The sequence below is a fragment of the Sesamum indicum genome, linkage group LG4 (genome assembly GCF_026168435.1).
Source record: "Sesamum indicum cultivar Baizhima isolate 11 linkage group LG4, ASM2616843v1, whole genome shotgun sequence".
Taxonomy (NCBI): domain Eukaryota; kingdom Viridiplantae; phylum Streptophyta; class Magnoliopsida; order Lamiales; family Pedaliaceae; genus Sesamum; species Sesamum indicum.
Window position 1 is genome coordinate 10,279,800 of NC_142660.1, and position 10,873 is coordinate 10,290,672.

A 10,873-nucleotide genomic window follows, 5' to 3' on the forward strand; every position below is an offset into this window, starting at 1 on the left:
CAGTTTACCGCATTTTTGTGAATATCCTTTTGTTCTTTTTTGGCGAAAGAATTAGTTTTGTTTTTGCATCACATATTGCACTTTATTTTTTGAAAAAAAAAAAAAAACACATTTAACCGCATATTTCTGTTAAACCTATTGATGAATGTTGGTGAACTTCTAGTTAGCTTTTCACCAACACAATCAATTCTATTTTCATTGGAGTGTGCCATTGCAGGTTTTTGGTTCTGCTGGTCTAATAGGAAATCCTGTGGGATTTGCGCGGAGTTTAAGTCTTGGCATCAAAGACTTTTTCTCCCTTCCTATCTGGAGTGTTTTCCAGGTATACTATGCAGAATGGATTTCCCCTTTTTTCCCCTAAAAGGTGAAAAAATAATTTAACCAAACATTTGCTGTTCCAGAGCCCAGCTGGACTTATTACAGGTATGGCCCAAGGTACAACGAGTCTTCTCAGCAATACAGTTTACGCAATAAGTGATGCTACTAGTCAATTCAGCAAAGCTGCACATAAGGTACCTGAAATTTTAGATAGATTTGAAAGTATACACATCGACAAGTTTACCCCATTTGATCTTGATCTCAACTTGCAGGGCATTTTAGCATTTACATTTGATGATCAAACTGCAAGTATGATCGAGAGGCAACAGAAAGGAATGGCTTCACAAAGTAAAGGAGTGATCAATGAATTCCTTGAGGTGCTTTATATCTTTTTGTGTGATTTGATTTGTAAAAGGGCCAATTACATTTACCTCTCTCAAAATAGCTAAACATACCAACTCTGTTCCTCTTTCATGATTTTAAATGGGTGAACTACACTTCACATAAACTTCTTACTGTCTAAGAGAAACTTCGAAGATATTTCAAGCTGCTGTGATTACAGTATAGTTGTTTGATATTCCCTGGATCTATTTGTAGTATCTCTTATTGATGGTGACCCAAGTCATTCTGTGTTCACAATTTGTTAAAATTTTGTCATTTCATTTTAGGGACTCACTGGTGTACTCCAGTCCCCAATTAAAGGGGCTGAAAAGCATGGCCTACCAGGAGTGCTTTCAGGTACTGCTGTTTGGAAAAAGGGTTTCTATACTTTATCTTTGTGGATTCCAAATTCACTTACTGGAGTTGGTGTTATCCATGACCTTTTAAGGTACCATGTCCTAGTTGCACTTTGTTTTCCCTGCAGGTATAGCACTGGGTGTCACGGGACTCGTGGCAAGACCAACAGCTAGTATACTTGAGGTCACAGGAAAAACTGCACAGAGTATCAGAAACCGTAGTAGGATATATCAGATGGGATACCGGTGTTTCAGAGTCCGTTTACCAAGGCCTCTGAGTGCAGAATCTCCTTTGAAGCCTTACTCTTGGGAGGAAGCAGTTGGAACACATGTGCTCACTGAAACCGATATGAAGCTGAGGGATGAGACGTTGATTATGTGCAAGGCACTTAAGCAATGTGGTCAACATGTATTGATCACGAGCAGGCTTATCTTAGTTGTCAGCTGTTCCAGTTTAATAGACTTGGGCAAACCGAATTTTGAAGGGGTTCCTGCTGATCCAAAGTGGGTGTTGCAATCAGAAATTAGAATGGACAGTGTAATTCTTGCTGACAATGACGGAGAGATTGTACACATTGTGGGGAGTGGTTCAGATACTTCATTTAGACAGAACCTACAGCAGCATAAAAGAGGAAATGGGGGAAAGGGAAAGCTCTGGAACAAATGTCAAAATCCGCTCCCTCTTTCTCAAACCAACTTAGAGTTCAGGTGCTCAGAAGACGCAGATGAGTTCTTGAGAGTATTGATGTGTATGATAGAAAGAGGAAAAGAGCAAGGCTGGTGTTCGGTATACGTACTGCACCAGAGCAATATCAAGTAAGACATACAGATACACTATCATAATTCTTGCTTTGAGTTGCTATTACGTTGATTGTCTGGTCTTTCTGGTCTTAGGTGAGTAAGATGGATGACTAATGCTGAGTAGTGTGGGAATAATCAATTTTGTCACTGATGGGATCGCGTCCCCCACCCACAAAGTGTAGTAAAATGAATCCTGGTTGAGTTTAACGATTGATGAAGTTTTGTTAGGCTATTTATGTTTGGATGCTGGTTCAACAGATTTTTGTTTGGCTGTCCTGATTGTAAGACCCGTACTGTTGAATATTTCTATGATATAAAATGTAGTAGTTACCTCGAAAAGAACCCCACCTTTTTTGGAACTTCTGTGTACAAATTATGTGTATGTAAATACTAGCAGCTACAGCATGTGGTTTCCGCGCACAAATATTTGAACTGTAAATCAAGACAAATACAAAAGTTATTCTAATTCTAAATGAAATGAAGTTGTGTTCCTAATTTGAGTATTATTTTTCAAATTAAAAATTGTTTCTCTCTCAACACTTTTATGTATCGTGACTTGATATAAAAGAAATATCTCAAGTCACAGTTATAAATTAGTAAATATAAAATTATGAGATAACATTGATTTATACCATCATGTGTTTTCTAATAATAAGACCAAATATGTTTCTTCAAAAAAGTGGTTTAATTGTAAAGATGCATATGTAAATATAGAGTAATTGTTATTTTATTATTTGAGTTTTAGTGTTATTATTAAATTGATACATGAATTTTTGCAAATAATATAATTGCACTCGAGCCTTTTCATAAATATTGAATTTTTCAATTGGTATTTGAGTTTTTACATAAAAGTCAAATAGACGCACATCTCTATTAGAATATTTATAATGACAAAAAATTACCTTTTTAATCTGACTTATTATTTATATATATTCATTTATTTATAGCAAGTTTGATGTGCAAAAAAATAGGCTGGTTCAAAGAAACCCAAGCAATCCAAAAAGAAGAGAAATGAGAGGTTTGTAACATCTTAAGAGGTCGAAAAGAACACTTGATAGGCAGTATTGGGGGTGTTCCCTAGAAAATACATTGGCAAAGGAAGGAGGTTGAAGGCCTCCCCTATACTCGGACCATGATAAAAGTCCGATAAATATTAGGCCTAAAAAGCCACACACGTGGTAGCCTACTATCCTATGTAGCATCTCGTCAATAACCACATTGGACCACGAGTCCTAGGAGGATCCCCCTTGGCGGTTGAGACACCTCATAAGTGAGGGGTCTTCCAAGATTTAGTAAATAAGGAAAGACTTCCTAACAATTATGACTCCATGACGGCTAGGATTTCTAGCAGAGGAGGAAAGGACTCCTTGTTGAGGAGGAAGGTGCCCCAAGGACTTCATAGCGGTTAGGAGTCTTTGCTGATGAAAAGTTCCCAAAATTCGGAGATAAAGATACAAAAGCACTTCTAATAGAAGATAAGATCAAATTATGACTTATCCAAATGGCTTTCATCCACTTTTACCGAAAATTGAGGAAACGTTCACAACCCTATCGAAACAGGAGACCCCCCTATAAATATAGGTTACTCTTCCATACTGAGGGCACTTCCAAACACCTTCATGAGACCCTCTAACGTCTCTCACACCTCTCTTACTCTCTAAATCATCTCTCTCACTCTCTAAACACTTTTTAAAGACTCTTTAAACATTCTCTAAGCACTCTACAAGCACATTATCATGTGTTCTTGCACTTTTTATCAATTTTATTCACCATATCTCAATTTCAATTACATTTATTACTTTTGGGCTTTATTCCATTTCAAATCCAATAGTAACTTGAGCGTCGGAGTGCTAACGCCTTTTTTACAAGTCCCCTGTTTAAGATTTGCATTCGATTCGGCCCAAACTTTGAGCATAGTCCATATGTATTGGACCCATGCATTTTTTTAACTTATCATAGTCCTATGATTAAATAAAATATACTATTCTAACAATTTAAATGATAACAATGAATTAATAGTAAATTAGTTTAGTATATAAGAATATTTATTCAATAATTAAAATTAATGTTTAATAGATTGGATAGGAAGTGATGTTTTGGAAAATAAAAGTTAAACACATTTTAAACAAAAAGTAATTTTTTGGATTTAATTTTTAAAACATTATAATTTAAGAAAATAAATATATTAAGGTAGAAAATATAAAAAATTAATTTTACCAGTTTTTTCCTTAAGTTCTAATTTTATAAATTAAATATAAAAGTTAATCTTCTATATCTGTTGCATGTAATTTTAGCACGGGTGCTACGAGCTTGGATCTTAATAATGGACTTGGGCTGATTAAACAAAAGAACTTGAAAAATAGGACCTGCAAAGCAGCACGTTAGCACTCTGATGCTCAAGTTAGTTCCGAATTTAAGAATAAATAATCGTAGATAATAAATAATAATAAGAAATTGAGAGATAAATAAGAATCGTGAGAAAAAGTATGGTTAGAATGCGAGTTGATAGTTGCAGTAAGAATAACAGAGCAATTTCCAAATTTTTGGAAGGTATCCCTGTTGGAGGACGATGCCTGCATTTATAGAGGGGGCGTGCCCTTCGCATGGACTATGCACGTTAGATGTATTCTGAAAAATGGGGCAAGATATATGTGGATAAGGCATGATTCCATCTTATCTGTAGCTAATCAACACATATTTGCTAGGGGAAGGACTTCTTTCACGTGAGGGCTCCTATTCTATAGAGAGTCCTTCTAGGTCAAGGAGTCCTGAGTCTTGGGAGCGCCTCCCTTCTCCTGGGTTGGGCTCTAAAGACAGGCCCGTGGTCTGGTAAGCCATTTTGTTGGCTCCCTCCAGTGGGTTGTCTTCATTATGGGCTAATGGGCTTGGTTTGGGTTTCGTGACTTCTTTTGGGCTAGGTGCTTTTGGGCTGTACATATGATTCAGTCCTTGCCATTCTGAGAAAGGATGCCTCCTAACTCCTTAGAGTAGGAGCCCCTATAGCGCAAGAAGAGGGAGACCTTCTTCAATACTCTGTCGGCTCGTTCCTTTTTGTTGTCGCACTCTGCAACTTAGTAAAGCATATCTCAGCATTTTGTCAGCTTGATTTGATAACCATAATAATGGCAATGACAGGCATCGTTTTGGTAATTGCCCCTCATGCGCCTGGTAACCACCCACCCAAGCGCCTAGTAACCATACCCCCTTGTGCGGTTACAAGTGGGTTGTGGGTTTGACTCCCTCCAACCATTATCTTGACCAAGTGTAACCTTCTTTTGTTTTCCTCTCTCAGAAATTCCTTTTGAAGCAGAAGGGTTTCACATCTTCATCTCCAGTAAGTATTCTTCTTTCTTCTTGTTTTTCCAAAGTTCATCTTTTCTCGATGTCTTTTTCTAGTGAATCTGTGCGTTTTCTCAAGGAGACCTTTTCCGGTGATGATACCTCTGATGCCACCTAAAGGAAGAGAAACCTTGTCTTACCTCGATTTACTAGGGGCTAGAGGAGGAGCCTAAGATAGGCGAGCTGCTGCTCGACATTTGATAGTGAGGAGGTAGGGGAGAACGAGGGAGAGGGTTCTTCGCTTGAGGAAGAGAGCGAGTGAAGGTCTCCTTTAGGGGAAGAGAAGAAGCTTGGTCTTCCTTTGGGGAGGACAGGGTGTCTGGATCACCTCCTAGGGAAGAGGAGAGGAGATCTTACTAGGAGGAGGAAGAGGAAGAGGAGAGGGTGCCCCAGTCACCAATAGACTAGGGGTCCTCTACTCTAAAGACCTCCCCCATTTATTAGTTGCTTCAAGAATTTTATATGCGTTCTTCGTTTTTTGTGTATACTCCTTCTCCTACAAGTCTCCCGTTCCGCCTCCTCCCAACTGTTTGTGTTTTTCCATAGCTCAGCTACGTTCAGGTTTGCGCTTCCCAGTTCCCCTTTTATATTCAGAGGTCGCTCGTCTTTTTCAGGTCCCTCTGAACCAATTGGTCCCAAACTCTTTTACAATTTTGGTTGGTTTTTTTATGGTTTTTCGCTTTAATGGCAATCTTGTATCAGCATACATCTTCGCTAAATGTTATCGCTTCAAACGAGCTAAAAACGCTTGTTTTGTTTTGTCCCTCGAAAGGGGGTGTCCTTCTTACCGCCTCCTAATCCCCCCAAACACTGGAAGAATAATTATTTTTATGTCCTCGCCCCTCCATGCCTGGTCCTTCCCTAGCCAGTGGGTTCACGAAACCCCGCCTCTTGTACATGTGAGGGCAAGAACAACAGCTCTGTCTTCTTTACTGGCTAGATTGAATGAGGCCCCCTATGATTGGCGATCCCTTATTGACGAGAGGCTGTTAGGGAACTTTGTCTAGGCTCCTCAAATGAAACCTTTAGGGGATTCTTTGGGTATCTCTTTGTTTTCTATTTCTTGCTTCATACTCTTTTTTGTGCATCATTGTGGTACTAACTTCTCTTTCGATTTTGACCGAAAACATCATGTTTATGAAACTCATGAGGGACCAAGTCTTGGGAGGCTATGCTGGAGGGACCCTTACTCCAAGATCTTTGAAGGGGGTCCTTGCCTCTAGTGAGTCAAAGGGTAAGCCTCCCTCTTCCTCTTTCTCCCCGTGTCCAATAGCTGGGAGCTCTTCAAAAAGGCCTCGTACAGGCTCCATGGGGGCTCCCCCTTCACGTCTTTCATTTGTGCCTCCTCCTGCACCCTACTCAAAAGAAGAGGTGGACACTCCCCCTAGATCTTCGCACGCTTCCTCCGCTTGTCTTCACAACCGCCAATCCTTAGATCAAGAGAGGGGGAGAAATCCCTTAGTGGCCGACCTTAGAAGGGGGGTTTTATCTCTTGGATGAAGGATCGCGTGGTACGCCCGGGAACGCGCAAGCAGAAGCGGTAAACGGAAACGCATAATAATTTCAATTAAAGTGTAAAGATAACAAATTCAAGGGGTGTACCCTTGGAGTTCCCGGGCATTTGATGCATAAAGAAATATAATAAACATACACAGGGCTGAGGTGAAAATACATTAAACCGAAAAATTAAAGAAAGTTGAAATACTATACCTTCATTTTTCTAGCATTCGATTGAAACGTTGTTCACTTGAGGCTCCAATGCAGGAACCCTCTAATTTGTCCATATCACGTCGTAATTGGAATCTCAATATTCTCTTTGCTAGAAGTGAACAAGAGAAAAAAATTGCTCCAAGAGCAAGAGAAAGAAGGGCGGCCGAGAGGTGAGGCGAGAAGAGAGGAAATATTTGTTTTTGTGTGTATCGTGTAATAATAATGTTTCTTTGATGAATTATACACAATATAATATATAAACCTTGTATAAGTATAAATGAATGTATCTAGATACATTCATTTGTCTATATCGGTATGTCTTCTTAATTCCAAATCAAGAAGATGATAAAAATTACACTTTCCAAAATTGTAATTTGTTAGTCATTTATTTCCTCCTGTAGAATTTTTCTATGGGCTAAAAAAGGGGGCTTGGCTGACTTTAATGCCTAAAAATACAAGCCCAATGAATTTTTATTTGTATATAATAAAATTTCTTCCAATTGAGTCCAATATGTATTAATCCAATTAAATACGCAAGCCCTCATTGTCTTTCTTAATTAATAAGGTTTAATTTATTTAATATATAACAAGGACAAGCCCATTATAAATTAATTACATTTATTTATCCTTGGGCCTTCCATCCAATGAAACTCTCATTTGTAGGTAATCTAATAACTTGTGGAATTAATTCCAAATTAATTTCTTGTTCTCTTTTTTTTTTTTTTTTTTGCGAAAGCTGCTTGTGCCTAGGCGGGGGGTTTGGCGGACCCCTACCTGTTTATTACCTCAAAAAAAATTATAGAGTGTACAATTCGAAAATAGTAAATGAGGAGTACTTACTCCCTTTACAGTCAAAGAAATTCTAATCTATGTGCAAAGTCTATACAAGTCTAGAAAAACAAATATATTTTGATCTATAGACGTGCTCTTCCCTTTTATACAGTGGTCTAACTTGCTACGTAATGCCCCCGCCAATCTCTCCTCCAACGCCCAACAGAAAAACAATCTCAAAGCATCACTAAGGCTTACCGGCGAAGGTGGGGAGTATCCAGTTTATCCAGTCTGATAATGCCTCACAATACTCCCGTAATGTCCTCCTGATACATAACCCGAGTCAATTGTCGAGACGTGGCTTCCTTCGCAAGATAATCAGCCGCTCCATTAGCCTCTTGAAAAAAATGTCGTACGTCCGATCCTAATTCCTGTTGAAGCTGCACAATGCGCATGATCAAATGCTGCACCTCCCACATCCCAGATACTCGTGACTGTAAGAGCTGGAGAACAAGGGTAGCATCCACCTCAACAACTATGGGTGCTAAACTATGTGCTCGAGCTAGCTCTAAACCACGCCAAACAGTAGTAAGCTCTGAGACTACACTAGTGGCCGTACCCAAAGCAAACTGGTATGCTAGATGCACCTGTCCAATTTCATCCCTAATAATGCCTGCCGCTGCTGCCGGCCCGGGGTTCCCGAGCGAGGACCCATCCGAATTCAGCTTAAACCACGCTGGAGTAGGGGAACTCCAACGCACCACTCTAGGTGCCCGAGGCACCACTGGCCTGAAGCAAAAATCCATAGCTACCTCCTGGTGTAAGACCCCCTTCCACTGTATGCTCGTCATGACCCGTGCAGCATACAGTGTGCGAAGCTGGCACTGAACCTCAAATATGATTCCCGTGGCCGTAAAATGTACCTCATGATATTTTGCAGCATTTCGCTGCGTCCAAGTAGACCATAGAATCAGAAATGGTACCAAAGTGCGAATATGCAAATCTGAGTGAAACGGGATAGAGTAACGCCAAAAGTGCACCATACAAATTAGGTCCCCTGTTTCACAAAGCTGAAGCCCAAAGACGTTGGCAAAATGCAGCCACACATCACGAACTACCACCCCTTCAACAAACAGATGAGAGATGCTCTCCTCAGCCTCACAACATTGGCATTTAGATGGGAAACTAAATCCCTTTCACTTCATGCGTTCATCCACTGAGATCCAATCCTGAAAAAGTCTCCATAAGAAGACGGACACCGTTGGCTGCAAGGAACGGTGCCATATATCTGCAAAAAGTTGTCGCCGAGGTGACAAGACTCGAATGGCCTCCCATGCCGATGTCGTGGAAAATGTCCCATTACTCGCCGCGGTCCACACAATTTTGTCCCTCTGTCCTGCTGCAATAGGAATTTGGCAGATAACATGCGCAAACTATGCCGGGACAATCCTGAAGATTCTGGGGACATTCCATTCTCCCTTATGCCAATAATAGCATACCGGCTCCATAGTGTCGGGGGCCCTGCGAACTAGTTGGGCTAGAGGCTTCTCACCGAACCAATTATCATGCCAAAAAGACACTGCGCCCTGGCCCAAAGTCCAGAATATTAGAAGTTTCGCCATATCCCTGATGCGACACAGGCGATGCCAAACAGAGGAATGATTGCGATTATACGGCACATGAGTAGGATGAAGGATCCTACAATATCGGTCATGCAAGAATTCCGACCACAAGGATGATTTCAGCTTAAATCGCCACCAAAGTTTCATGGAAAAAGCCTGAACATACTCCGCTAAACTCCGAATACCCAAACCACCTTCTGCTATTGGGCTATACATCTTATCCCATGAAGACCAATGAATATGCCGACGGCCATTATACGAGCCCCAAAAAAAACCATTGAATATGCGCTAAATGGTTATCAATACAGACTTAGGCGGGTGAATTACTTGAAGTAGATGTAAAGGCGTAGCCTGCAGCACACTTCGAATCAAGGCCAGCCTCCCTCCGTGGGATAGATTCGTCATCGCCCACCCCTGTAGTATGTCATGTAATCTGGAGATGAGCGAATCAAGCAAACATACTTTTCGATTTCCCTTGTACAGAGGGACTCCCAAATATGTGACTGGGAGATATTTCAACTGGTAACCCATAACGCGTTGTACCTCTTGTAACTGTAATGATGGCACCTGCCGGCTCACAACTCTTTCCGCTATTTATCCGTTCTCCAAACACTCGGTCATATGCGTGGAGAAAATCACGAAGCAATTCCATGTGCTGCCTGCAGATGTTAGTAAAGATCATCATATCATTGGCATATGCTAAGTGGGATACCCGAACTCGGCCCGGTGATTGGTAATACATCATATGTTATTTGTAACATTACACAAACTTATCGGCCGGTACTCACTCCAAGAAGTTAGTATGGATAATTTCTTGTTCTTTTTCGGTGATTTGTGTGTCACTCTTTAGGTTTACCTTTGAGCTAGACTTGGCTTAGCATCTAACGGTATTATTAATTAAATCTAATTTAATAAATAATTCTTGATTAACCCTTAATCAAAAAAGCCCGTCACCATAGGTGGCCGTCTAGTAACCGTCCATGGCACTAGAGAATAGGTGAATTTTCATTTGAATATTTTAGCTCTTGAGTCCATACGGGTACTGTCCTTCCATCTACCGCCACCCGACTTTAGTCTAAGAAATGGAATTAGGTGTCAGTTCCCATCCTGGACTAGGTGTCTATGCTTAATACTTGTGATCACATTATGCCAAATTTCTTGACATAGGAACCTCTTTTCCCTATTCAATCAATGACTGTGGCCATAGGTTCATAAAGCGTGAACGCATCTACAAGTGCATAGGAGATACCTCTGTCACATACTGACAGGGGACGGATCCTCTTCTTAGAACTCATTGCCCTCGCTACAAACTCTGACTGCACTAGACATTGCTTTTGATGATTATGTCTATAGCACAATCAACCCTCGCGTGGATCCAAAATACAGTCATCGTATGCACGTGACTGTCGTGATTCCTCAAGTCTGAGGACTACTCCCGTATTGTTAAAGTCGGGGATTCGTGTCTTATCGACCAAGCCGCCAAGGCTTCCATATGGCGATCCCTACGAGTCAGTTCAGTTGATTCGACACCTAGTCAATCAACCCACCAAGATTGCATAAACCCCCGTGTCTATC

General features: G+C 40.6%; 1 protein-coding gene across 4 annotated transcripts in view; it reads left to right on the forward strand.

Annotated features, from left to right (window-relative positions):
- Positions 1-2,215, forward strand: part of LOC105160162 (vacuolar protein sorting-associated protein, putative (DUF1162)) — a 54,979-nt gene extending 52,764 nt beyond the window's left edge. For 3 of the 4 annotated variants that reach the window (XM_088879582.1, XM_088879583.1, XM_011077430.3), the window contains 5 exons: positions 218-322; positions 402-512; positions 591-695; positions 987-1,056; positions 1,184-2,215. In XM_088879582.1, the coding sequence (XP_088735708.1) occupies positions 218-322; positions 402-512; positions 591-695; positions 987-1,056; positions 1,184-1,875 (1,083 nt within the window). In that variant the 3' untranslated portion in view covers positions 1,876-2,215. The remainder of the gene's footprint in view (positions 1-217; positions 323-401; positions 513-590; positions 696-986; positions 1,057-1,183) is intronic. The other variant, XM_011077428.3, reaches the window with a different exon arrangement.
- Positions 2,216-10,873: the final 8,658 nt, after the last annotated feature.